The following is a 25,909-nucleotide window of genomic DNA, read 5'->3' as shown; positions in this document are numbered from 1 at the left end:
TTCGGCCCGGTAACTCCGAAGCTCGCTCTCGTAGATTTCTGCGTAATTTTCCACCTTCTTCTTCTTCCCTTTAGTCTTCTTGCTGCCATCGTCGCTGTTCGCAGATGCTTTCTTCTTCGTGTCCTTCTTCTTCTTTTTCTTCGCTTTCTCCTCATCTGCTCGTTCCTCCTCTTTCTGCGAGTCCTTCTTGGATTTTTTATCCTTTGACCCCATCTAGCCTTTTGATGGCCCACTTGATGCTTTCTTAGTGCTCGTAATCACATCAGGAAGATTGCTCTCGCTCTTTTTACCCCTGTGGTTGTTGTTGTCTTTGTCGTTTGTGCTCTGCAACTGATCTCTGAAGTCAACCCTGCTCACTGCTTTGCTTTTCTTCTTAGCGTTGTCTTCGACTTGTCCTATTCTCATGCTGCTTTTCACATCAGTTGATGTGTCAGAGATTTAGTTTCCTTCATCACAGTCTTTCTGCTGCTGCTGCTGCTTCTTCCTCCGTTCTCCAGGCTTCTCACTCATCCTTCTGCTTGGGCTTCAGATGCTGATCCTCCGAGTCCTCGTCATCCACATCTTTGGTTTCCTCCACCACTCTCTGCTTTGTTTTTTTTTCTTCTTCGTGGTCATCTTTAATTTATGTACTACCCTGAAACCGATTCCTGTGTGTTGAAACTTGATTAAACTGACCTGTGAATGCACAAGCGTGACCTAAAGGTCTGCACGTCTGACGATAGAGCTTCCTGTCCTGTCCTGTGTTGGCAGACTTGGGGAAGACCCCTCAACGTTAAACACGTGGTGAGACTTTTTTTTTTTTTTTTTTTTTACACATGGTGAGACTTCATTGAAAATGATCATCCTCAATGAGGTCATATGACTGAGGAGGGATCACCCACCCCCTTAAGTGCCAGGAGAAAAGAGAGAAAATTAGATTAGCAACATACCAAGCAATTGCGGTGCAGATTGGAGATGAAACTGTATGAAAATGTAGTATCCCGATTATGTCACCAAAAATTTCTATGGCTATTATACACCTCCAACTCTTGTGAAATGCAAATATATATATATATATATATATATATATATATATATATATATATATAAAGTATATTCAAGACAAAGAGAGTTCTAATAGCTTCCTTTGATTCTTGAATACGATCTAAACGGAGACGCATTTGCAGGTGTTTTTCTTTACTTTGTCTTTTTAAATTCCCAAAACTGCCCACAAGCACCAAGATTGTTGGTTTGCAAGGCCCTGTGGTAACTTGAGCAATGTGTTTTGTTTGTGTTTGGCGACGATGTACTAAAGATTTACCGCTAATATGGTACAATATTTGTATGCAAATTGAGTTAACTGTGCGTGTGTCACAAAAATCGCGAATGTGCTCTCACAAAATGAAATCTCGCTGCCTGTCACCGGTGACGCGTCATCAATCCGCGCCGCGACTTTGACCAGTGTATTGATGTCTGTATACATGTGAATGCTCTTCTTTTCTGGCAGCTCGTGCTTTGAGTGAATTGATGAAAGATGGCAGTGACTATAACTCGCTGTATCGGTAGGATTTTATCTCGACAGACCGCTCCGATGGGGTAAGTTTCGAACGGAGGCCAAGGTCCTAGCTGCAAAAGGTTCTTAACTGCACCTTTGCTTGTGTCGCTTGTTTGCTCTGACCTCGCGTCTTTCCTGCTGTGTGTGGCTTGTTAGTTCTGTTTTGGCAGAAAATGGTGGCGTTCACTGTCCTGCAGTAATGACACTAAGGACGTCTGCACCTCTCAGGTAGGAATTATGCAAGGACATGACACCTTTATGGCTCAGGAGCCCCAAAAATACCTGAAAATAAAAACCAATGACTGAAGTATTTTTAGCAATATAGTTTTCGCTCAAATCATCTTTCCCTGATAGGAAATCCATTAAATTTGTTCCAACAGTCCCAAGACACCATCATTCTGGTCACGTTTTTTCTTCGTCAAAGCAGACACTTACAGTATTGTAAATTATATATATATAAAAAAACACGCAATGTAACGAATTATGTAGTTGATGTGGTATGATTTCATGCCTATTGACGTGCTCTTCCTTTTGCCCACCCTGGGCAGTAAAATTAGAAGAAGACCGGTCTCTTCGTTGTTTTTGACAAATAAAAAAAAAAGATAAAACAATATATACCCAAGAATGTTATATTGTCCATCAACATTGATGCTAGTTTCATTTGCCAGTCTGTTTTTTTGGATTGAGTTTTAGCAGTAAGCGAGCTGACTTGATTACGTTTTGGATTTGGTTAGATACCACATAATTTTCTTATAATGGAACTGTGTTTGACTACCGGACTGTCTCAAATAAAAGAAAAGCCTCAAGCATTAATGTAAAAATACCATACTGTCATTTGCAGTTCTGTTCAAATATTAGTGATAAATGCATGTCCCTCAACTAGTTTTGTTGACAGTGTGTGTCCTTTCTTTTAGTGCGGAGCCCAAGAAGAAGAAAAAAGTGGACCCCAGAAGAGAGCAGGTGATGAGGGACAGGCTGAAGAAGAAGTTGAAAAAGTTGGAGAAGGTTGCGCCTGAGCTGATCCCAATCGAGGACTTCATCACATCAGCCAAATGTTTGGATGAGACCAGGTGCAATCTTGTTTTTGCTCGCCTGTCACTTCTTCTTACACTTGCGATTCAGAAGCATGAGTAATTCTTCACAGCATTCAAATGTGTGACATCTTCACGTGAAACCAATTCATTATGTTTTCCTGGACAGATAATAGTTTGAGTCGTGACAGTTTACGCTGTCTTACTTCCGCGATTTGAAATTCTAACACTGTACACTCCGCAATACTGAATTTGTTGTTTTTGCAAAGGGTCCGCTCCACTCCAAGACTGTCATTTGATGAAAGCGAAGGCCGAGCTCTGCTGCTGAAGGAGTGGTGTCAATACAAAAACGTAATCACTTTCCTCTTCATAAAAACACCGAAAAAAAATGGGACCTCGCACATCCAGTTTGCAGACTCCATGTGACGTCTACTTTTGCAGGAGCAGCACTTGGCAGAGATGCAGGCCATCGAGCTTGCACTAGAAGCCCAGGAGGAGGCACTGGATGAGCTTCAGGCTGAATCAGAGGAGCTTTACCAAGCAGCGCTGAAACCAGACCCCCTCATGTTCCCCTTCTCCCACGAGGGCCCCGCTTACACGCCGGCAAAGACCAACTATGAAGCGCCCGATGGGAAGTACACCGACGTCACTAAAGTCTACACGCAGTGATGAGCGCTGGATGCGTTTTTTGTTTTTCATGGAAGAAGAAGAACAGTTGTCACGAACTTTAAACGACTGGCTCAACAATGTATGAAATAGGACTCAAACATGTCACATTTGTTCAAAATGTTTTGGATGTTGTCTTAAGGTCTGCAGCGCAACACATTGCACAAGAAACAGCAATGATTATTCCTTCTGAGTTCAATTCCCACACGTCCTTCACTTGTGATATTTACAGTACAGCGCTGTGCAATGGCAATAAAGATTCTATTTCTTTCTCGAGTTACTGCGTCCGTGACGGTTCAGGAGTCGGGAGGCTTTTCATAGTTGAGAGGCAGGTGCCAGTCGCTGGGCGGGTCTCGTCTCAGCTTCCAGACTGGGGGGGACATTCTCTGTTCTGCTACTCGGTTCCTTTCGCTTCGCTGCAGCGCTTCCTGTAACGCGCATGGAAATCCCAATTCAGGCTTTGCAGGCATTCTACATTTACTATTCAATTGTACTAAAAGGTTCACACTCATTTGTCCCAAAAATTGTCACTTTACCAAAGAGCTGTACAAATATTCAACATAAACATATTTGTTCCACTTTGGACAACTCAATCATTTTAAAATTAGTACTTTAGCCTGTGATCTAAAAGTGTTTCTTATATTTTGGGAGGTACCTTGTTTGTATGTTTACTTGAAACAACCACATAGCCTTTTATCTTATGGCTAATGCTAAAACGGGCAGTGAAAAGTATCTTCATTGCTGGGTTTCCATGCAACGGCTATTAGAATACAAATGGCACAGGTACTCAGTGTGAGTTGGACTGCCCCCAGGTAGCCATTTTACTACTGATGTCATTTTTACATGCAAACCTATATAAGTGTCAATATTAAGTTCATTAAAGTGTCCCTTTAATGTTAAGCTAAATGTGGCCTCAAAAATTGTAATGCCAATCATTTTCTATGGGAATTTTTTTTCTGGCTAGTCACAAATGTCATTTTATTTTGTGTAACTTTTGCGATTTTAGGCAAATTTGAGGAACACCAATGACTATTCTACTTTCAGTTATGCGCCATCAACACCTGCGCTCCCCTGAGAGTCCATAATCATTTGCAAATCCTAATTTGTAATTGCCCTCAACAGCTACTCGTGTTTACCTGAGGTACCTCCAAACGGCTGACATCTTTCCTACTCAGAAGATATATGACGGCCTGGTGAAGTCGTATGGGGCCGTAGTATCTGGCCGTTTTTACGTGTACAGTTTTGGTACCAAAAGAATTATGCTCTCATCCAACGCAAAGTAAAGCATTATATCAAGAAAAATTTACGTCAAACATCTCTTGAAAAATCTTTTCACCTTGGCCTCAGCGTGTGGGTTCTTCTCGTAAGCTTTACAGTTGTAGTAGTCCTCTTTCCACTGCATGCAGGATGGAGAGGTCCCATAAGTGTAGTAGTGATGGAAACGATTCCACAAGCTCTTGCAGTGTCTGTATTCACTCCAGTAGTCGCTGCAGGCACGTGGTGTCTGCAACACAATGACAAAAAAGGTGATTTTTTTTTTTAACTTAACTGTTATAGCAAATTGTTCGTACGATAAATTGCACAGCCATAATTATTTAGAGCAAACCGCAGCATTAAGGTCATTTAAACCCAGTAAATTAATCCCTCAACTGAACCTTTAAATACATGAGGTTATAAAGTCAATGACACGCATTAAGATATACAAGATGAAATATTTGTATGGAAGTTAGTCTAGAAATAAACACGTTAAAAAAACATTAAATTCTCTTTTGAATGCATCAAGAAAATGACTTCAAAGCTGTCATATTTGCTAACGTAGTCATGTTAGCAACACGAACGCACCACCTTGCTAATTTAAAGTTACCACGAGGCAATTTTTTAGAAGGGAAAGCAACGAGCTCAATAAATAAACGTCGTAGTGCGCCAGTGTGTATTTTACCCTCCATGCAATCGCTTTTGACTTCTCCATTGCTAGCTTGTCGCGCTAACGATGGGTGCGTTCAATTACACTCGTTTTTTAGAGTGCTCATAGTTCCATGCGAGACATCGAAAAAATACTGCATAGTTTATGAATCCATTTAATTGAATCTTTGGTAGCAACGAAATACTTCTGCACAATTTTGTACCATCCGTCGTATTTGAAAATACGAAACAATGAAAAGCAAGACCGACATAGTAACGAAAATAAACGAACGCAAATGCAACTATTAAATTTCATCCTTTAAAGAACAAAATGTCAGAATACAGAATTTTAACGAGGGTACATCAAAATTCCGACACAACCGAGAAAAACTGGGCCTAAAAAAATCCTCGGATTCCAACGGAATTCCATTCCTACGTACTTTATACGTAAAGTGTGACTTCTATTACTAACGTAGTAGTAGTTCGACTTACAGTGCAGGTGTTCATACCTAAAGTATAAATACAAAGCAGCAGCTCGTGCAACGATAAATGAGTCTTTTTGTGCCGGATGAAAACGTTCAATTTTGTCGGTAATGGACACAAGAACAATGGCAACTGTACTTTTAACAATCCTTTATTCATCTATAAATAAAGAAAAAGTAAACACGAATAGATCCCTAAAATAACTCAGGAAAATTTCAAACACATTTGTCATTATTATTAAAAACAAGTTCAAAAAAATAATGCCCCCATTTTGTCACAATAATTGGCCATAATGGGATGGCAGTCTGAAGGAGGACTGCAGTTATTCACCAATGGAAAGGCAAACGTAACCTTCAAGTAGTTGGAGGCAATTCAAATCCAAATAATGATGCTTCAAAAGTGAATCTTGGTCATGTTTTGGTAAAAGCATTCAAACCAACCGCTAACACATTTGGGAGTAGAAAAATCACTGCTGGCAGCATTTTATGGATCTCAGCTTCAATTGAACAAAAAAGAGGACTGCTGCAGTTGCAATCAAGTACAAGCCCACTTCCACAGCACAACTGCAAATTCAAAGCGTCTGAGACGTCAACATCCCAGTGCACCTGAAAGAAGGTTTTCGCTTTGCAGGTGTCGCTAACAAAATGGGTTTGTGTGTGGGTGTATTTGTGCACATGAGCCAACAAATTGCTTCTTTGCGAGAGCCCATCATGGCTTTCTGCCCTTCTTGCGTAATGATTGTCCTTCCCCGGAGAAGGCGATGAATCTGTTCATTGCGTCATCCTAAGAGGTAAAACAAACATATTGGATTGCAAAATCTCTAAAGTACAATTCACATTCCAACTGTAATGAGCTGAAATGTTCCCCACGACTTACATCCTCGAGCATTCTTCTCGGCAGCGGCCTTGAGTTTCGGATGAACGTGATACGGCCAACTTTGAACTCGTAGTTGGGGATACCTCTGCATGACAAAACAATAAATTTAGCAATTTTATGTTTTTAATTTGTTAATCAGCTGATTATAGACCAATCCATCAACTGCTCAGACATCAGTAAGGGGTTCTAAACTCCCACCATCCACTCCGGGTCTACATTGAAAAGAGTTTGTTAGAACCTGATAATGTCGCTAGGGCCCAGAGGAGCAGGGCTGGGCTCGATGCCTTTGGTTTTACCATCCAAGCGATTGCCAGAACCAGTGAAGGCCTGTGGAGAACACGCATTGTCGTCAGGATGGCGACGTGAACACACGCGTCAACCTCATGAATAAATACTGACTCGGAATCGTGTATCCATATCGGCGTAAGTGCTCGGATCTGCATCCTCCTCCTAAGTAAATTAAAAAAAAAAAACATTTAGTGGAGAACATTTAAAAAAAAAAAAAAAAAAAAAAATACAGGTTAAGATGAGGCGCATACGGTCGGTTCTTCTTGGTGCTGAGACCGGCGTTCAGGCTCTTTGTAACCCAGCGGCGCATCAAAATCCACCTGGTCATGACAACACACATGTAAAGTAGCACTGAAGAACATTTTTTATCATTAGATGGATGTTAAAAAAAAGTAATAATAAACTTCATATTTACATTCATGTCACACTCAATGATGGATACCGCTTTGTCTGGCTTAGTCTCCATTACTCGCAGCTCATAAATCTGGAAGGGAAAAAAAATAATGGGGAAATTATAACGGGAAGGTCTTAGTAATTTATTTATTTATTTTTTTGCAGTAAACATCTCAGGCTGATGGCCACCTCTGCTAAAATTGGCAACATCCTTAATCAAACAGATGATTCAACTCTACCCCTGAAATGAAATTATCAAAAAGTATAATAAAAACTGTGTGCTTTTCGTGCTTTATGAATAAAAAATGACTTCTGCCATTTTTTTAGGAGGGTAATGATTTTTTTGTACACTTTTCGAATTCTCCTTCACCCAGCTGTAACTGGAGATTTGGCTGCATTTAGAATTAACCAATCGCATTCAAACTCGTGTTAATTGAAGTCATGACAGACGTCTCCGCTCACTGTTTTGCGTTTTACTTTGGCGCCACCTTGTGGAATCTTGATGGTGGTGTTTGGTTTAAATCATTGCTCGTTTCTTTTCATATTTGGACTCTCTGGTTTTGTCGCTCCTTTAATGCACTTGTGGATAAGACAAAAGTGAAGAAAGTACATTTCCTGCTTCTCCCCTGATGCAGACACGAAAAGCTGATGGACTCTACTTTGCTGGTATTGTAGTGTGCCTCATTTAATAATAATAATAATAATAATAATAATAATAATATTCCCTTTATTAGTCCCACAATGGGGAAATTCGAGATTCGAACCCAGGCCTCCTTGGGAGACTGGGTCCTGAACGCGGCGCCTTAGACCACTCGGGCATCCTCGTCCTTTCAAACACTATCGTGGATCTGTGTACCTTTTCATTATAGTTGATGGCGATAACATCACCAGTGGTCAGGCATGCAAAGTTCCTCAAAGCATTCTCCAGGCTGAAAGAGGGCAAAATCGGATTTTAAAGACATTTTATATTCCACCATGTAGAAAAGGATCAGGTGGGTGTTTTGCAGTCCTGCCTACTCCTTACACTGCTTTGGGGTTTGTAATGTCCAAAAAGTCAGGACTCTGTGGCTGAAACTTGGAGTAGGTGGCCACCATGAGGTTAACACTCTCAACCTGGACCAGGCCACCTTCCTCCAGCAGCAGATTTTGCATCATCTGAGGAGTAAATGAAGATAGTGTGAAGATGGCTTTCTATGCAAATTATGCTAGGAATGAATTGAGATGAATTAAAGAAAATAGATGGCGTTCCTGCGAGGTTCAATCACTCTTGTGTTTCATGAGAATTCTCGGTGTGTCTCACCCAGTGCGGCAGATAACAGATTCCCTCATCTGCCACAAATTCAAGAACGCCACAGTGTGTCATTCGGTCTGAGTTCTTGTTGGTCAGCTTGAAAAGCATCGGATAGGTGATATTAAGTCTGCCTGGAGAGGTGGACAACACTCAGAGAGTTAGCAATTATGGGAGAAGTGGGGGGGGACATTGCTAGTGGTTAAGCACTTACTGAGCTGGTCAAGCGCTGAAGGTGGCATTATGACTGTGGAAAAAGAAATCACAATATTGCAAAACTGCACACAGGATTTGCAAACAGGAGTGGAACAAGTCATACAGAGGCGGGCACATGCAATCTCCACGCAAGAAGGCCAGAGCCCGAACTCAAACGCACGACCAATGCACTGTGAGGCGGATGTGCTAATCAATCCTCCAACGTGCCACCCAGGACTAAAACAATCAAGCTGAAAATATTGCAAAAATAATATTTTTTTAAAAATGCAACGTTTTAGGTGGCATCAGGGACACTGGCACCCATTTCCTTGTTTTTGTCTTGTTCCTGCATTTGTTTGCTGTTGCTCCAAATCTCAGATACACTAAATATGAGAGGCGAACATTTCGTCACAGTATTTCAGGCCGACCCACGTGGGCCCAATCCGTCCCTCATTAGCGTCGAGAACATCAATTCCACGTGGCACGAGCCAACACTGAGCCAAATAAAGAGAACAATTGAAAACGTCGGACGGACACACAAACACAGTGTGTTGATTGGTGAAATGAAAACAATACGGGACAATGTCACTGCAGTCTGAGGGACCGAAAGGTATACAACACAGTTTTATTCTTTTTTTTTTTTAGTTTTGTATTTTTTTTCTCACGTGTGCGGCACCAGTATGTGACGTGGTACCGGCAAATCCGTTCTGGGTGCCGTTTGACGGTCGTCAACGACTCGGGCGGCCTAAAATACTGACAGAAGCTCACTGATGGACTGATGATGTCCAACTCTGCTAAATAAAATAGTGACAACAATGAAAATCTGAAACAGTAACACCATTGGTCTGAAATGTTATGCCCATTTATAGGTAAACCACAAATCGTAAAAAGTACAGGGGCTTCAAATTCTGTGCTACTTGTGCTTAATTTCTTTCTTTTATCTATACTATTATTTTTACCTTAAGATTATTTGAAGATAGTTTTTATGAAATTTATTTTATTCTAATGATTGGATGGACTTTATTTTGCCTGAAGATGATTCTTTTGTATTTTTGTCATGCCGTCGTTTTGATTAAATCGTTTTTAAAAAAATATACATAAATAAATCAGCCGTGGCTACATTTACTCAGTACTTGAATAGTTTTTTTCACCACGTACCTTTTTACTTTTACTCACGTGATTATTTGGATGACTACTTTTTTACTTCTACTTGAGTCACAGCGAAGTAACTTTTACTTGAGTACAAGTTTTGGCTACTCTAGCCCCCTCTGCACATTTAATGAATGAATGAAACAATTAATGACAATTTTAATTCGAAATATCATGATTTTTTTTTTGTTTGGTTTTTGATTTAGGCACTTCAGTTCTCCATATAAAACAAGCTTGAATGCTCTATTTTTTGGAAGTAGCGCGCTCATATTCGTAAGCCGGGACACTCGTAAGTCAAGGCAGCACTGGCTCTTCAGTTTTTCGACAGCTCTTTGTGTGCAGCCACACATGCCGTATTGAACATCACGATGCATCATGTGTCATCATGCATGATTGCGGCTTACTTTTGCCTCCCTTCTCCACGTCGGAGCGGTCATTGGGACCGGCCAGCATCGACACAGAATAGCATCGGTATTGCGTGGAAAAGCGGTTCTGGAAGCCACGGGACATCGGGTGATCAAAGACGTGGAAGGAAAACTGTGAAAGACAAGCAAACCTGTTAGGAGCCGCAAAACGTTGTCATGGGAAAAATACAAAAATGGAGGTTTGTTCGCGTTAAGTTTCATGATGACGGTGCGTGTTTTGCCGTGTTGTTGTTCGTCGCGGCAGCTAGCTTCACAGCGTCGAGTTGGACTCATTTTGACTGCTTCGTCAGCGTCGACAGATGAAAGCATTTGTTACTTACCATGTCGACGTGGTCGTCTTTGTTCCCTCGAAGCGCCCAAAACAAGAATACGAGCTTGAGTTAGGCTATTTTGACATTTGCATAGAAGCAGAGTACTCCCACTGTTGTCTTCCGCCCAAACCGGAAGTTCAGCTCACGTGGTCGATGACGAAAGAGAGCTGACCAATTGTCGGCTCGAAAATAATAATTAAAAAAATGCTTTCAAATATTTACTTTGTGAATAGAAGACCAATGCTATAGTGCTTATGAGGTGGCATATGTACTCACGCTGTGTTCTTATGTACGCTGGTGAAAGTAGTAAAGATTCGCTTTTTTGGTTTCTCTAAGTGACTGTACACACAAATACGTATACACTACATGGAAATATGACGTCGTCTTCAACTAGACTGTTTTACTTGAGTAAAGGAAAAAGAAAACGGAAGAAAATACATACAAAATGTACAAATCAACATTTAGATGCAGTATCCTTTTTTTGTGCACCGTTAATGTGACGTATAACCTGTCCAACCGAATTGAAAAACTATTTGAGAGAGGAAGGAAAAATAAACTGAGAGAACGAGGTTAGACAAGTGTACACATGCGCTTATAACTATGAAAGTGACTGTGAATTAACAATCACATTCTAACACAGCACAATGAAAGTTCCTCTGATTCATCTCAAATACAGTTTGGGTCTTCCAGTAAGATATTCCTTCTATTTTTGTAGTCACATTTTACAGCGCAAGCCATAGTTTGCAGAAAGCTTCCACAGCATCAGAGAGATCACCTGGGTCCAAGCTATAATTTCAAAGGGTACCAAAGGATTTCCAAAGTAAATAGATAATGAAACACAGTGAGGACAATCATAATCAAATGGAGAAAATATGGCAGATAAGTGATATTACCAAGAACTGGCTAGTCCTCCCAAAAAAGACGAAAAGATGAGAAGAAAATTGGGCAGTGATGCTGACTGCAAAATGGGAGGTGATTGGGGTATTTCTGGCAAATACTGGATGTTTCGGAGACTTGATAACAATCTCCCCTTTTCAAGACTTATTTACAAAGAAAAACATAAATGAAGTGGCAGTATCATGCTCTGGAGCTTTTGCGCTTCATAAAACACATTGACAAGTGTTCATATATTTTAATGAGTCTTATGAAGACCAAATTAGATGCACATGATTATAACAGGAGCACAATAACAGTAACCCTAATTGAGGTCTTTTTTATTCTAAAATGCACATACGCAGAATTTATAAACTAGTGAAAACGGTCATTCAAAGGCAGCCAGTGGATGAATGAAGGGCTTCTTTCTTTTCCAAAGTTGGCGTCTATAATGGAGGCCATTCTTTGGCGACATCCTGATGCATGGCCTCAGGTAGCCACTGGCAATAGGCAGACAGCAAGACTGGGAGTGATAGAGGGAGTTACATTAAGGTTATCCATCAAAATATTGAATTAAATCTTGCAATCAATCTTTAGTAGCTAAATGAAATCCGTACATTTACTGTCAGTCTTCCACAGGGAGAAGAGAGCGTCTCTGCAGTCGACTCTCTGCGACACCAGAGCTCCGAGCACAGCTTCTGTCCTGGGCTGCAGCCTACATCACAAAGCAAAGTCAGGCTTTTTATTTATTTTTTGGTATTGTTGAACATGAGGAAGCCGTATGCGTTGGTAAGCAATGACGTACTTGGCCCATGATTTCATCATGATGGAGGGGTTTGACAGCAGATGGCTCCTGTGGGCGTGCAGTTTAGGACACACCTGTGGAGCACAAATGAGAATTCAGACCACCAACAAGGCTTACACGTCATCTGTAAAATCAATGAAGTGAATTGCTAGGGTCCTCATAGCTAAAAGCAAGAGAAAAAAATACAAATACAACAACATACATAAATAGTAAATAATGCAGTGAAGTGTGAAGTAGTGGTGCAACGGATCACCACGGTTGGGGATAGGCACGATCCGCATAAAGGCCGGTGGAAAAAAAAAAAGAACAAAAAAACTTTGCGCGTTCACATTAAGGCAACATGATTAGTCCGCATTTACTAGAACAGCAGCAGAGGAAGTTGAAAAGTCTCACGGATCACTTCAATCCCATGTATGGGAGCATTTTGGCAACTTTGTCATTTCAGACAGACATGTCAAGGAAGCTGCAAACATGCTCAAGGAAAATGAAGCCTCCGCAAAAGTGAACTTCAAAATAAAGCTTACCAAATAATACATCCGTGTCATTGATGCCAAAACAATCGCCTTAGTCGACTTTTACTTTGAAGTTGGTCCTCAAGGTGGCGTAACGGCTACCTTGACTTCTGTTTTCGACCTTTTCGCTCGCGATATTGCACTTTGAATTAACATGACAGTTGCCACCAACATCAACAACGCCACCCCAAATTCATATTCAGTCGCTAATTTAGGACGCTAACTAAGTGCTAGTTAATGACGCCGTCATTGTATAATAGGGCACAAGTCTCTGGTGTTCGTGGCGAGCAGATAGCTGTTAGCATTGAACAACTTACTTTTTTTTTTGGTTGAACTTTTTTTAATATTCAGGACCTGCATTACGTTGTAATGTACTCTCCACGTTTAAAGGAAGGAAATGTGCCTTAACTTGCACTTTGGGGTCTTTCACATTATGAAAAAAAAAACAAGCTCAGTAAAACTTTGTCTCTTTCTTTTTAAACAAAGTTTTCTTGAACATGGCTTAAGTTTCTCTCAAATACAACTTTTTAGAGTTAACTACAAAACATTGTGTAAAGTCTATGTCAGGCTAGTGACGTGTCGGTGCAGAGTATCAAAGGATTTTTACGAGAGCTGTATGATGGCACACGCTGCCATTTTAATATTGTAAAACTGAGCCACAAAAGTCCTCGCCGCAAGGAGAGAGGTTAATAATATTTATACAATTATATTAACATAACTGATGTTAAGGAGCAGCTAGAACAATGTAAATCAAGTCTGTAGTACCTGCCCATCTAGAATAAACTGAGCAAAAAGTTTGTATCTCTCCAAACCATCAGGATACTCCATCTCCACCGCGGGAAGCTTCCAGGCCACTCGGACTGCAAAACACCAAGTGCGCAATTTGTGTCAAGAGCGGCCAAAAGACAGGCACGGCTACGCAGCATGAAAGGCGAAGTTGTCAGTCCCAGCTTACAGAAGCTGCTTGAGCGGTGACACCTGATGCTGCCCGTGGAGGAACAAAACCACGGCGCCGGGGACTCCAGAGGAGGATCAAGATGGCAGTACTGAGGCAGGAGACGAGGGACCCACTCGGCTTCGACGGCTGACACACCTGAAAATATCAGCAACAGGCAAAAACATTTATTTGGCTTTTAGGCTTTCCAGTCTGTATCTAATGGCCGTACAACATTTTTTTATCGTAACAAGAGTGGAAGTAAAAAAAAAAAAAAACTGAAATAATGTGGTTGTATAAGTGCGATTACAGGCCAGGACTTACAAAAACATACAAATGTGGGTTAAAACAAGTGCCCCATGTACCAAACAGACAAAAAGTAGACGCTCTCAATGACCTTTCATGTACATCTTGGTGGTCTCCATTATTTCCTGGTAGACGACAAACTCTGGCAGCGTTTTGAACAGCGGTGATGACGGGTGAACGAACACCGGCTCGTCCATGAGTGGTGTCTATAGAGAAGAAAAAAAGAGTAGAAACTGTGCTTCCACAAATGTTTTCTGTCCTGGTTATCCAAAGGCATCTTTATACTTCCACGTCCGCATGCGCAACAACTGATGCATTGCATCATGTGACTGACACGTTCTGCTCCGCGGCATGTCTGCAACACATGCAGCGGAACCGTTAGAAATAGTTGCTGCGCCTACGACGCCGTGTCCATTCTTCCTTGTGATTGGTCCGTTATGTCACATGTCCGATGACAAACAGTTTTCCCTGGCTTTGTTAATTAAGGGTCATTTATTTGTCATAACGGAGGAGAGGATCCGCACCACACGCATTTTCCCCATGTCCTTGCCGTAGTGACATGCAAGCAGAAGTCGCTCACGGGAGTTAAAAGAAGCCTTAAGCCTCACCTTGTAAGCGTCCTTCCATTTCCGATCTAACAATTCCTCCGCCTGAACTCTCCTCGCCAGATGGTCACCGAGGCCCGCTAGAGTGATCTGGCGCAAGCAGACCACCTGGTGCGCCGTAGGGGGAGACATTTGGGGGTCAATGTACACTCCCATATCAGGACACACGCTGTTCACTGGGGAAGAAAAATTTTAGGCACTTAAACCATATAAATATAAAAAAAAAAGAAATAAATTCCACAACAAGTCAAAATTAAACAAGCAGTAAACAAGTCGCTCCATTAGTTTTAGTACCCGCATTGGTAAGTTGACTCCTGAGTCGTCGGATCTCCACCATAGCTTTGTACCTCAGGCCGTTCTCCTCGCAAAATGAGGGCGTGCAGCCGGCAAATTCGCACGCACCAACAGCACCTGACGTCATACACACATGCGGTATAAGTTTCAAGCAGGTTCTTGCCAGAGATGCTACCTGAAGCGAAAAAAACTCACCCAGCATGACCATGACGTCCCCCAGTAAAAGAGACGGCCCTTGCCCCGCCCACAGTCTCCTCATTTGAGCCATCCGAGCACGACGCTGGGAGAGTTTGGAGCTCTCGTCTTCGCTACCTGCAGGTCTGAATATTAAAAAAAAAAATCACAAGGATGAAAAAAACTATTCCAATTCAGGAATTCTCACTTTTTTCCCTGGCTCCCTGCGCCCAAAGCCTTTGAGAACGCCTCACCTGTTGAGCTCTTCAAAAATCTCCCGGACTGTCATGGCAGCGACTACGGCGATGACGTACGGCAAACACTCCTGTTGCTGGCCCAGCGCCAGCATTTTGGCATAGCGCGGTGCTACGGGGAAGGAGGCCATTGCTCTGCCCAACGGGGTTATGGGGCAGCTCAACCTTGCTCGTTCCATCTCCTTCACACTGGAAGAAGATTTTATTTAAAAAAAAAAAAAAAAAGGCACATCTCATGACACAGTATAGCAAAACAACCGTGATGTACATCCCTATTAAAAAAGGAACCTCCTCCAAAATACGTCGAAATTCGCATGTAATCGGCCTGGATTTTACACAGTAAGTCATGTTGTGAATAAATTGAAAAATAACAAATAATGAAATTTTAGTAATCATATTTATTGTGACATTTGTTCAGTAGTGAAAGATTTAATATTTAAATGGGTGCTTTGAGTCAATAAACGTTGGGCACTCATTGTTAGAAGGTGCAGTTGTATCTAAGCGGGGATTAGCTTCAAGCAAGTAGGATTGAAAATTTCATTTTAGACCACTTCAAAATATTCCTAATGCCACGAGTTGTCCAAAGTTGCTTTAGTAGAGGTACATAAACCACGTGCATCTGCTCTTAAGATTAAAACCACATTGGCGTTTTGTTGATTCTGCTATCCTGATTGTGTCATACGACCACGAGAGTCATTTGGTAAATAATTTTTTTTTTTACAAATGTAAAGAAAAAAAGACTTGACCAATTAAGGCCTTGTTTTAAGATTAATGAATAAAATGCCTGAAGGATCTGCTAATATTTTGGGCACGCTTCATTGTAACATGCAATGAGAGCATTTCAGTAAACTCAAAACCATAAAGAATGTCTTAAAAAAAAAAAAAAAGATGAACCCTGATATAGCGGGGGAACAATGTACTGTCAATGGAATGGAACCAGAGCTAGGACGATACCTTCCAAGGCGTGGTGGCTCTTTGAGAGCACCTAAGGACAGCAACAATTGTTCTGCTGCCACAAGAGCGTCAATAGAAGGAGGAGTCGGGAAGGGGAAATTGACCACCTACAGAACATACAAAATGTGAATATATTAATTTGCTCCCCGAATTGCGATGACGAGCTGCAAACAGACCTTGTCAATGTTGAGGTCCTTCATCTGAAGGACCAGGTCGTCCACAGGCCTGCGAGTGATCTCAGCTTCTGAGAACAGACTGAAGTCGCCAAAGACGGCAGAAGAGTACAACCTGCAGGAGAAGATGGCAGAAATCAGGGATTCCAAACCTTTATTGTTAAGACAAAGCAGATGCTGAGGTGCCTTGATTTACAGGTTTAAATTCATCCCGTCTCATAACGCAAAACACTTTGTCACTCAAATCAGTATCCCCCATTGAAATTAATAGAATCGCCATTAATCGGTTCCAGGCCCAAATTCACCTGTAACAATGTCCTGGCTCCGTTCGTCCCGCTCTGCCGGCCCTCTGATTGGCTGCCGCCTGCGAGGTCCATGTGACTTTGAAAGATGACACGCCTGTCACGCGGTCAAAGAAACGCTTCTTCACGCGGCCACAGTCGACCACGTATTTGATGCCTGGGATGGTCAGCGAGGTCTCAGCTACGTTGGTGGCCACCACACACAGACGAGTGTTGGGGGGAGGGGGTCTAAACACCTGGCGCACACACGCACACGGTATGATTGAGTGATTTAATTAGTGACAGACCGATTATCGGCCGGGGCAATTATCGGGGCCAATATTTGGCATTTTGCAGATTATTGGCATCTGCCTTTTTTTTTTTTTTTTTAACTTTCAAGGCCGATAAATTAAACGCTGGTTTATTTTGACTTGCTGCAGCACACTTCTCTCCGTCTCTCTCTGTTGTTCTGGTGGCCCTGCCTGGAGAAGCAGATTGTCCTGCCCACGTCACCATCTGATTGTTTCCTCATAGCAGCCAATCAGCAGTAAGATCACACGCACTACGGGAGAGGTCCGGCGAGCATTGGAATGAAAGGAAATAGACTTTGAAATTTGAATAAATGTCAATCTACTAAAACTCACAACTAATAGAAAACTATTTTCCGTAGTTAACTTTAAAGAGATGTTTGTTTTCATTGAACTATAAGACATGCAACTGAGCCTGGGAGCTCCGTGCAATTTTTGTTCAACTTTTAAAACTAAGTTATCTATTTTCTAAGATCTAAAAAAAGCTTGAACATGTTGTTGATCGCTAAAGATGTTTAACAAATATGTGCTGAAAGGCATTTAAACTAAGTCAAGTTTTAGAGTTTTTATTTTTCAACATTTTTATGCCATTTTAACACTTTTTTTTTCAACAAATGAACACCGGCTTCAAATATCGTCTACCGGCCTCCATGACTACTAATAATTGTATCGGCCCCAAAAAAAGCATATCGGTCTATCACTCGATTTAATTGAGGTTATGCTACAAGAGTAAGATTGGTAAGTATGTTCACCTTGGCCTGTTGCTCAGGAGCCAGAAGAGAGTAGAGCGGAAGGACGTACATAGGGATGGAGGGGTCGGCCTTCTCCTCTACGGGTACAAAACACAAGCTCATTAATCATTTGATTTATTTCACACTCTTCAAGAGTCGAGAAATGAGCAGCGAGGCTTGCCAGTGCCGCCAGGATCGTCTCCAATGTCCAAGTCGGAGCCTTCGTCCTCGTCCTCGGCTATCCCCGCCTCTCTGTCCTCGTCTCCTTCGTCCACAGGATGGGCAGAGTAATTGTCCAGGTCGATACGAGGCAGTGACTGCAAGCGGAGACAATGCTTAACGATGCACATAATCATCTCCTGGTGTGGTTAAATGACAGAAAAAGCAACAGTGCAACATACAATGCTCTTCTTCTGTTTGGCCCTCTTGGATCTTTTCGCTGCTTCTGAGGGGTTGGCCTCCTCATCACCTAAACCGAAAAATGCACTAAAAATTCAAAACGTGCAGAGTAGATTGTGTTTGACTTGTTTTAGAGTGAGCGACAGTCACCCGTAGCTGCGTCGGCCTTCTTCAAGGGGAAAGCTTTTCTGAGTCGTCTACACAGGCTGTGAACCTCCGCCTGGCCGGTAAGAAACACCAGAATGCCCCCTGAAGCAAGGAGACAGGAAATGGAGTCCACAACTCCATAACGTGGCAGTTTTGACTTAAAAAAAAATGTCACCCCCGGGTTATGTTTGTTACTATGGAACTACAAAAACATTCACGTTTCAATCAGCATTATAATTCAAATTATTGAAAACTCCCAGAAAAAAAATAAATAAATATATATATATAGAAAATTGTGAATAGGCAAGTAATGTTTTCTGTGAAGACACACGAATATCTGCATTTATGAATTCTGAATCGCTCTACCGAAATTTAACATGACTAGCTTCTCATAGAAAAAATGTTTGCATGGCACCTGAAGGCAGCATACGGTGGATCTTGCAGGTCTTATGAAACGCCTCCCCCGTGTAATCGTCCAGCGGGGTACGTTTGTTGAAATGGATGGTGACAGGAAACTGGCGCGCGTCCACCTTGATGACGGGCGGAGGCGTCTTAAACAACTTCAGGTTGTCGGTGAAGTCCTCCACACGCAGAGTCGCGGACATGACCAACAGCTTCATGGGCAAACCTTTCTGAAGATGCACCAAAGCGTTGCTTAACGACAGACCATTTGAAAAAGAACACAGTGTGTGCGTAGGTGTGCGTATCACCTTGTTTCGGAGCGGGACTATACGAGAGAGCAGTCCAATGAGAATGTCCGTGTACACGCTTCGCTCGTGGGCCTCGTCTATGATGATCACGCTGTAACGTCGCAGCAGGAAGTCCTGACATGAGATGAAAAAGATTTTTATTAAAACCTCATTCAAGCACATTTCACCCTGTCCAGATGAACTTTCAAACTTTGAACTGCATTCAACTGAGCCTCATTTTCTCTCTTGCACATCAAGTTTCATAATAATAATAATACATGTAATAATATTTATGATTTAAGGGTTAGGTCCAGCAACATTGAAACATTACAACGCATTGTAAAATCCATAATGCGCAAACTTTTCTTGGTCCAAATTAAAAACTAAAAATGAGAATATCGCAAACATCTGATGTGTGAGAAAAGACGTAAAAACAGTTTTTTTAAATCAGCGCCAAAAATACTTTCCGAGTCACATACAGGTAGAGCCATCTCAGAGTACAATTTGATGCGGAATTTGTCACATCGTTGTTGTCAAGCTAATGGGGAAGTCAACTCCACAATTTTCTTAACAATAATATGTTGTATGCGCCCCCATTTGTCTCAAAACAGCATTCTGATTACAATTGTGTTTGTGGAATACGAGGTATGGTGCAAAATGCGCCCCTTTTTGTACATCTCAGGGGGCGGCCATTTTTGTCACTTGCTGTCGACTGAAAATGACATCACAGTTGCTCAGTGCTCAGATCACGACCAGTAATAACTCTGCCCCAGAGATCATGTGAGCCATGATTGTTCATTAACTGGCTAAAAATGGGTGCATTTTGTGTCTTGCATCGTATTTCACAAACGCAATATTAATCAGAACGCCGTGTATAGACAAGTGATGGCGCATAGAACATATTATTGTAAAGAATTTGGGGTGGGTAACTTCCCCATATTATGGATAATAAATACCGTCGTTAAAAAAAAAAAAACATCTGGTTGCAAGTAGTGCTTTGTACCTTCTGGACCTCCTTGAGAAGAACACCATCCGTCATGAACTTGACTTTGGTCTCATCCGTCACATTGCCCTCGTAGCGAATCTGATAGGACACCACGCTGAACACACAAACACGGACGTCACTCAATTGGGCGGCGTCACGTTAAAGCAGCCAAGACGGTGAGAGTGTTACCGTGTGGACAGGTTCATCTCTTTGGCCACTCTGTGTGACATGCTGACAGCCGCTACTCTTCTGGGCTCAGTGATGCCGATGATCCCGGCACCACTGGAGGAGAAACAAACATTTTCACTGCCTCCGACATGCAAATGTTCGGGACTGCAATCATTTCAGAGGCTGCATTTAAGCGACACGCGCAGAGGGGCAACTCACCTGGCGTACCCGGCCTCGTAAAGAAACTGAGGCACTTGTGTTGTTTTCCCACTTCCTGTCTCGCCACAGATGATGACGCAGGCGTTTTCCTTCACAGCCTCCATGATGATCTGCTCCTCCGCCAACACCGGCAGCTTCAAACGAGCCGCCTGCGAGCACGGACGCAAAATTGGGGGCACAGTTGACATGACTGTATATGAATATTAAACTGGACTTTCACGGCAATAGGGCTCACCAAATTAAAAGGCGCAGTCTCAGTTGTGTGTGCTATTTTTGTATTTAACAGTTACACTGGGCGCACTGCTACAATTGGGCACAAGCTACCTCGCAGACGCTAGTTCCCGCGAGCTAGCCAGTATTTTGAGAAAGCCTGCTTAGCTAGACCAAACTATGCTAGTCACATGACATAAGCAGTCCCGCAGATGATAACACACCTTTTGTGACAACTGTTATGAAATGCACTAGCGCTGGATAAATAAAGTTGTATTGTATGATGTAGCGCATGTATGTAGGCACATCCGCCATTTTCACGTTTTAATATTGCGTTTGCATTTCTCATCATTCACAATTAGTAAATATTCAATTGTGCTTGTGAATTGTTGAATGTGCATTTGAGGCTCAGTGGGCACGCTCATTCATTTCTGAGACAAACGTCACGCAGTTGAAAGAAACACACACAGATTTGAAACTGACATGTGCAGAGGCCCCTTCCTAAATATAGCAAATGACGCTCGTATTTTGTTTACCAACCTGAGTTAAATGTTGTTGTGTGTTGCCTAACTATTTTTATTTATTATTAGACATAAATAGCATAATCATTGGCAAACCTGCATTTTGGGTGATCTGTCAACCGGGATGAAGATGGCCGGCTGTGACATCCTGGTCATCGTGGACTTCTGAGTCTGTTCTTCTTTCTGCGTCTGCTGTTGTTCCTTGATCACCTCATCTTTTACTTCTTCACGGGGGGGACTTCCTTCCTTACACTCATTTGTCGCCGGGGTTTTGTTCTCTTCACTGTCTTCTTCCTCCTCACCACACTCATCATTATTATCATCATCATCATCACTCGTTGAGACATCTTCTACTTCCTGGTCCTCCTCTTCTTCTTCCTTCCATTTCCTCTTCCTGTTGGCCCCGCTGACGCTGCTGATCTTCGGTCCAGAAGCATCATCTACAACTTCATCAGGTGATCTGAAAAAAAGGTGACCGGCAAAAAAGGGTCAAGTGCCCAGCTCTAAGACTCATTACTGGCGGTGACGAAGATGCAAACAAAAAACTAAACTACAGTAATTCAGGTATCCCAACCACTAGTACCCCCCCTCCTCCTCATTTTTTTGCCAAAACATACTGTTTAGTGTGGTAAAGTTTCTCCCCTGTGCCCAATTTGGAAGAAGTGTAGAGGAGCTTCAGTTCAGATTGTGGAACCTGCACCTCAGCCAGTCGTGTCAGGATGTCAGCTCTCTACACACAACACAATTATGTCCATGTGAAGCAAAGGGATGAAAAGCCGGAGAAGATGCCGTTTGAGGATAGAATTGTCGCCTTGTCACCTGAGATTTCTTCTGCTTTCTCTCCAGTACTTTTTGCAGTTCCTTCCTCTGCTTCTTGGTAAGAGGCTTCTTTTTGGAAACAGGAGTCACTGAGGACTTTTTCTTTTTTGCCTTGCTGGCCGGCAGCACCAACGCGTTGCTCTCGTCGACACCCTTCAGTCTTTTTATATCTACGGAAGAAAAAGCCATTAAAATAAGCCCAACTAAAGCGCATTGCTAATGTCATTTTTAGTCACCTAGTTCGACTACAATATCAGCCTTTTCTCCGTTTACTGGTCGTTGGGTTTCGCTCTGTTCTCTCCCTTTCCAGTTGTGCTTCTTTCTCAGTTTGCCCATCTCTACCCGAGAAAGAGAAAACCAATACATACACGCGTTATTATGTTGTATGTATGAATGTGTTTGACCACGTTGCGTACAATAAATGTTATTCATTCAAACATCCACTCGCGACCAAAAACACTATAAAGAGTACAAACCGTTTATTTCCACTAAGCAAAGAATGTCATGGAAACAGCCACACTGAGTCTGATAGCTTGGCCAAAACCTCACGTGTAAACAGGAGTCAGTCCTTCAATTAAACGTATTCGTAATGAAAACACTTACAATCCAAAGGTTCCGCGTTACAGTGAAATTAAACAAAAGTGTACCAGGCACGAGAAATAGAAAAGGAAAAAAATACATATTGTTTATTTACTCAACTAAAATAATGCGTTTGCGGTATTCCTGCCTCTTAGAGTAACTTTACAGAAAGCTCACAAGTAAACATGGATCAGTCCACCCGTTAAAAGTGTCCGTCCGAAAACCATGTACGTACCTTCGTTCAAAGTAAAGATTAAAAAGAATCCAGAAGAATTAATGTCGTCTGCCCAATCAAAGAAATCTGCCTACCGTAAATTAAATTCTCTTTTGGGTTTTGAAAAATTAAAGAAAAAAAAAGAAGAAAAAAAACATCTACGGACGCATGCATTTTATGGCTTAATTTCCACGTTAATAACTATATTGTTTACGTGTTTTGTAAAGAAGATGCTTGGGGAAATTCAACTATTCCCAACAGTAGAGGAAGACATCAAGTTAAGTTGATTAGTCTTTATTAACAATACAACAGAAAGTGACACAATTCCAATATTGAACACATTGAGTGAGCCACACACAATCCAGGACAACCTGTTTTACATAAGCACTTTGGTATTGGTAAATTGGATCAATATTTTATGAATGACTTGAAATGGTATCACATAATATATGCATGTTTAGTTCATTGAAAATGAATAAAAAAAACTCAATAGTTGTTATGAGATTCCAGGTCACAGAATACGATAATAGGGTCAGCAATCGAAAAAATATATTACGCTTATACAAACACTTTTGCATATTAAAGACATCTGTTTTTTCTTCTTCTTCTTGACCATTTTTGTGTTGAACATTGCAGTTTCAACTGCGCCGGTCAGTTAAAGGCAAATAGACATTTTCCCTCTGAGCTTCCCCCTCTGTGAGGCTTTCTTCCTTGGTCCTCCTAGCCTCCCTAGAGAGCTTCTCAAACTTCCTCAGGAATACGATGACGGCAGCCAGTAGCGCGGCCTGCACCAGTACAAACACAAACAGGAAGGCCTGCGAAGTCAAAGCCAGGTTGCAGTACCAATAGTGGCAGGAGTCCAGCACCTCCTCCTCAGTCAGATACTCAACCAGCCTCCCTCTAAGGTGGGGAGGTGAGCTGCAGTTGACCTGCGATTGGGCCGAGGGACTTCCGCCAGGCCGACGTCTCAGCCAGGCTCGCAGGTAGAGGACGCCACAGTCGCACGTCCACGGGTTGCCGTGCAGGGAGACGTGGCTAAGGGGGGAGAGGTTATCCAGAAGCCCGTTCGGGAGGGTGGTCAGCCGGTTGTTGTGAAGGCGGAGCTCAGTGGTGCCCGCGGGGAAGATGCTGGGGAGGTGGGAGGAGGTGAGAAACCTGCTGCTGCAGTCCACCTGGCTGCCATGACAGATGCACGGATGGGGGCATGCCAGTGTTCCTTGACCTCCAAAGATGAGAAGACACAAAATATGGAGCTCCTTCATCCTCGACAATGACTGAAGAGAGAAACCAGAATAAGTATCGGTCCAGCTTATTTTTCACTAACAAGCTCAGTTTAAATATTTTTTGATCAGGAAACTGAAATTAGTTATAATGATCTTTTTTATCCGTTCATTTTGGAGAAATTAGGTAATAAGTGACCATTTGAAAAACGCCCACTTTTAATGAGGAATATGGCCACGTCCCCCTCCGCTCTCCCCAAATTTCGGTCGGAGTCATTGAAGGGACCGATTACAAACTCTTATAACATATCGTATCAATTGGCACGTTGGTATATTTTGTTGTTGATGTGTGGGTCAGGCTCAGCTTCCCTCCGGACAGGTCGCCGAGCATGGCAGAAGTTGTGATGGAAAAAACTTCTCTGACGCAGCCATTTTGGTTAGAAAGAGATTTTATTCTCGTCACATGCTGATGTCAAAAGAAGTCTCCCCAAAAAGGAAAAGGGAACTGTCCCCCCTCGCTCCGGCGTTCCCTTCTTATAGGGAATGGCCACACAGGACATGAATATCTAATTCTCATTGTACGAGTCTTCAATTTTGCCCTCAAAGCCCGCTACGGTGACAGCAGATGTGGTTGCTCTTTGAAGTGGCCTTCTGGTGCCATCCAGACTGCTACTATCACCTCGAGTGCTCCACACCGAAATATTGGTCAAGCCTTTTGTCCTCCTGCGCAGTATCTCGTTTACATTGGAATTTCAATTCAAAGGCTGGTCACTTCTTTAGTCTCCAATTCCCTCATAGTTATTTAAAGAGAATTACTAAAATGTTCATAATAGTGGACATAAGAATACACGACAGCACCTATGACCACTTCAACATATTAAAAGGATTAACCTCGCCGTGGTTGATTTAAATGAGAATGAGGAACTGTGGAAGTGAGCTGAGGTACACAGGTGAGACTGGGAGGAGGCGCACACTGCTTCGTTGAGCATGACGCACAGCCCCGTCAAAATCACATGCCGCTCCACGATGCGCACCGTTCTAGAAGACACACTTGGTGTCCGATGAGGTCCTTATCTGATATCGGCGCCCACTCACGCTCACGCCGAAGCTAACGGCTGCAAACGCAGGCAACTACTTTGGAGGCAACCCGGCGACATGAAAACCAATGACTTAAAATTGTCCTCACAGTTTTGTGTAATTGCGTTTTTGTCTACTTGTGTCCTGTGATTATTTGGCGACCTTTTCTCATGGCCCGATGTAGAAAATGCGTAGCTGGATGACGGTAAAATCATTTGTTTTTCGAATTGTATGTGATGGACCTCAGTTGTGGGTGCTGCAAAGAACTCAATTTATTTTGTAAATCGTTAAGAAATGGGACTCACCCGAGTGTTGTAAGTCGTCCCTGTCGATGCGTGTTGCTCTCGTCGGCTTCACAGTGAGTGAGATGCCACAGGCTGGCCCTCACTGATAAAGACTTGCCACCGGATGCGTGCTGCTGTGAGTGCACTATCTCACTTATGTTCATGCTCGTTCATCTCCGAGTAGGCCGTTGCTCATTATTATTATTCTTTCATCACCACAACAAATGTTTAATTCAACATATTGAGACACGAATCATTTTTGTGAAATTTTAAATCCCCCTAAAGCTCCAAAATGAAAACGCAGAGCTTAATCAATGCACAGTAGTGTGCATTGGAAAAAAAAACAAAAAATCGACAACAGTCTTTTTGGGCGACGGTTCGAAAACCTAAAATACATTTTTGCTTTTTTTAACCCACAAGGGCGAAAGGAAGTAAAAGTGTGGATTTGATTTTTGATATATTTGCAAGGCCATTTTGAAGACGGACCTTCCAATAGATGCGCTCCTGTGAGCCGAGCGGAGTGTTGTTTGGATATTATTTCTCCAGCTGTGGTGTCATAAATGATGCTGTTATGAGGATTATTTATTCAAGTCGGACAAAGTAGAACTTCACTGAAGGCCTACTTGTGAAATG

The 25,909-nt window shown here is 42.3% G+C and overlaps 6 protein-coding genes and 1 long non-coding RNA gene across 8 annotated transcripts in view; 2 read left to right on the top strand and 5 right to left on the bottom strand.

Annotated features, from left to right (window-relative positions):
• The window catches only part of LOC148343624 (lipoxygenase homology domain-containing protein 1-like), a 1,226-nt gene extending 892 nt beyond the window's left edge, over positions 1 to 334 (bottom strand). Inside the window, exon 1 of the mRNA XM_088302370.1 lies at positions 1 to 334. This exon is cut by the window's left edge and continues 40 nt beyond it. Within this exon, the coding sequence (XP_088158496.1) occupies positions 1 to 213 (213 nt within the window). The 5' untranslated portion in view covers positions 214 to 334.
• A 1,040-nt stretch (positions 335 to 1,374) lies between these two features.
• Positions 1,375 to 3,507, top strand: mrpl40 (mitochondrial ribosomal protein L40). The gene is made up of 5 exons (XM_088287085.1): positions 1,375 to 1,575; positions 1,691 to 1,762; positions 2,449 to 2,604; positions 2,835 to 2,916; positions 3,007 to 3,507. The coding sequence occupies exons 1-5, from the start codon at positions 1,514 to 1,516 to the stop codon at positions 3,232 to 3,234; spliced, it is 600 nt and encodes a 199-aa protein (XP_088143211.1). The 5' UTR covers positions 1,375 to 1,513; the 3' UTR covers positions 3,235 to 3,507.
• On the bottom strand, positions 3,279 to 5,308 carry c1h22orf39 (chromosome 1 C22orf39 homolog). Its single transcript, XM_088287125.1, has 3 exons — positions 5,171 to 5,308; positions 4,568 to 4,735; positions 3,279 to 3,659 (listed from the first exon to the last, which is right to left on the bottom strand). The coding sequence occupies exons 1-3, from the start codon at positions 5,198 to 5,200 to the stop codon at positions 3,528 to 3,530; spliced, it is 330 nt and encodes a 109-aa protein (XP_088143251.1). The 5' UTR covers positions 5,201 to 5,308; the 3' UTR covers positions 3,279 to 3,527.
• Positions 5,309 to 5,751: 443 nt separating this feature from the next.
• On the bottom strand, positions 5,752 to 10,694 carry ufd1l (ubiquitin recognition factor in ER associated degradation 1). The gene is made up of 12 exons (XM_088287048.1): positions 10,551 to 10,694; positions 10,210 to 10,342; positions 8,676 to 8,708; positions 8,474 to 8,595; positions 8,198 to 8,328; positions 8,030 to 8,102; positions 7,196 to 7,264; positions 7,032 to 7,100; positions 6,892 to 6,942; positions 6,731 to 6,819; positions 6,493 to 6,577; positions 5,752 to 6,399 (listed from the first exon to the last, which is right to left on the bottom strand). The coding sequence occupies exons 1-12, from the start codon at positions 10,551 to 10,553 to the stop codon at positions 6,325 to 6,327; spliced, it is 933 nt and encodes a 310-aa protein (XP_088143174.1). The 5' UTR covers positions 10,554 to 10,694; the 3' UTR covers positions 5,752 to 6,324.
• LOC148343620 (uncharacterized) lies at positions 10,153 to 13,815 on the top strand. Its single transcript, XR_015840533.1, has 3 exons — positions 10,153 to 10,409; positions 12,054 to 12,146; positions 13,550 to 13,815. It is a non-coding gene; the product is annotated as an uncharacterized LOC148343620 (long non-coding RNA).
• dhx37 (DEAH (Asp-Glu-Ala-His) box polypeptide 37) lies at positions 11,659 to 22,659 on the bottom strand. 2 transcript variants are annotated; one of them, XM_088286980.1, is made up of 27 exons: positions 22,506 to 22,659; positions 22,139 to 22,240; positions 21,903 to 22,072; positions 21,701 to 21,813; positions 21,180 to 21,543; positions 20,353 to 20,501; positions 20,155 to 20,247; positions 19,984 to 20,080; positions 19,002 to 19,115; positions 18,707 to 18,923; positions 18,295 to 18,393; positions 18,147 to 18,214; positions 17,927 to 18,062; positions 17,767 to 17,843; positions 16,731 to 16,963; positions 16,429 to 16,540; positions 16,253 to 16,359; positions 15,299 to 15,487; positions 15,066 to 15,190; positions 14,871 to 14,987; positions 14,580 to 14,752; positions 14,063 to 14,177; positions 13,687 to 13,824; positions 13,497 to 13,591; positions 12,220 to 12,293; positions 12,032 to 12,129; positions 11,659 to 11,937 (listed from the first exon to the last, which is right to left on the bottom strand). In XM_088286980.1, the coding sequence occupies exons 2-27, from the start codon at positions 22,236 to 22,238 to the stop codon at positions 11,861 to 11,863; spliced, it is 3,450 nt and encodes a 1,149-aa protein (XP_088143106.1). In that variant the 5' UTR covers positions 22,239 to 22,240; positions 22,506 to 22,659; the 3' UTR covers positions 11,659 to 11,860. The 2 variants fall into 2 exon arrangements, with proteins under 2 accessions (XP_088143106.1, XP_088143032.1); XM_088286906.1 differs by having other exon boundaries at positions 22,379 to 22,648.
• Positions 22,660 to 22,973: 314 nt separating this feature from the next.
• On the bottom strand, positions 22,974 to 25,437 carry gp1bb (glycoprotein Ib platelet subunit beta). Its single transcript, XM_088306439.1, has 2 exons — positions 25,298 to 25,437; positions 22,974 to 23,969 (listed from the first exon to the last, which is right to left on the bottom strand). Exon 2 carries the CDS (start codon positions 23,955 to 23,957, stop codon positions 23,334 to 23,336), a length of 624 nt encoding a protein of 207 aa, XP_088162565.1. The 5' UTR covers positions 23,958 to 23,969; positions 25,298 to 25,437; the 3' UTR covers positions 22,974 to 23,333.
• Positions 25,438 to 25,909: the final 472 nt, after the last annotated feature.

The sequence above is a fragment of the Idiotropiscis lumnitzeri genome, chromosome 1 (genome assembly GCF_059441095.1).
Source record: "Idiotropiscis lumnitzeri isolate Australia: NSW breed Sydney's pygmy pipehorse chromosome 1, RoL_Ilum_1.0, whole genome shotgun sequence".
NCBI lineage: Eukaryota > Metazoa > Chordata > Actinopteri > Syngnathiformes > Syngnathidae > Idiotropiscis > Idiotropiscis lumnitzeri.
Note: the sequence above shows the minus strand (reverse complement) of the source record. Positions and strands in the feature narration are given on the sequence as shown.

Excerpts from the sequence above, each read along its gene's own strand:
- dhx37 (XM_088286980.1), bottom strand. The coding sequence starts at position 22,238 with ATGGGCAAACTGAGAAAGAAGCACAACTGGAAAGGGAGAGAACAGAGC. Across the intron at positions 18,924-19,001 it reads TAGTCCCGCTCCGAAACAAG|AAAGGTTTGCCCATGAAGCT; the intron begins GTGATACGCACA and ends GTGCATCTTCAG. Across the intron at positions 12,130-12,219 it reads ATGATGAAATCATGGGCCAA|GCTGCAGCCCAGGACAGAAG; the intron begins GTACGTCATTGC and ends TTTGTGATGTAG.
- c1h22orf39 (XM_088287125.1), bottom strand. The coding sequence starts at position 5,200 with ATGGAGAAGTCAAAAGCGATTGCATGGAGG. Across the intron at positions 4,736-5,170 it reads CAAAAGCGATTGCATGGAGG|ACACCACGTGCCTGCAGCGA; the intron begins GTAAAATACACA and ends ATTGTGTTGCAG. Across the intron at positions 3,660-4,567 it reads ACCCACACGCTGAGGCCAAG|GAAGCGCTGCAGCGAAGCGA; the intron begins GTGAAAAGATTT and ends TGCGCGTTACAG.
- gp1bb (XM_088306439.1), bottom strand. The coding sequence starts at position 23,957 with ATGAAGGAGCTCCATATTTTGTGTCTTCTCATCTTTGGAGGTCAAGGA.
- mrpl40 (XM_088287085.1), top strand. The coding sequence starts at position 1,514 with ATGGCAGTGACTATAACTCGCTGTATCGGTAGGATTTTATCTCGACAG. Across the intron at positions 1,576-1,690 it reads CGACAGACCGCTCCGATGGG|TTCTGTTTTGGCAGAAAATG; the intron begins GTAAGTTTCGAA and ends GTGGCTTGTTAG. Across the intron at positions 1,763-2,448 it reads AGGACGTCTGCACCTCTCAG|TGCGGAGCCCAAGAAGAAGA; the intron begins GTAGGAATTATG and ends CCTTTCTTTTAG.
- ufd1l (XM_088287048.1), bottom strand. Across the intron at positions 8,103-8,197 it reads ATTACAAACCCCAAAGCAGT|CCTGGAGAATGCTTTGAGGA; the intron begins GTAAGGAGTAGG and ends GCCCTCTTTCAG. Across the intron at positions 6,943-7,031 it reads AGCACCAAGAAGAACCGACC|GAGGAGGATGCAGATCCGAG; the intron begins GTATGCGCCTCA and ends TAATTTACTTAG.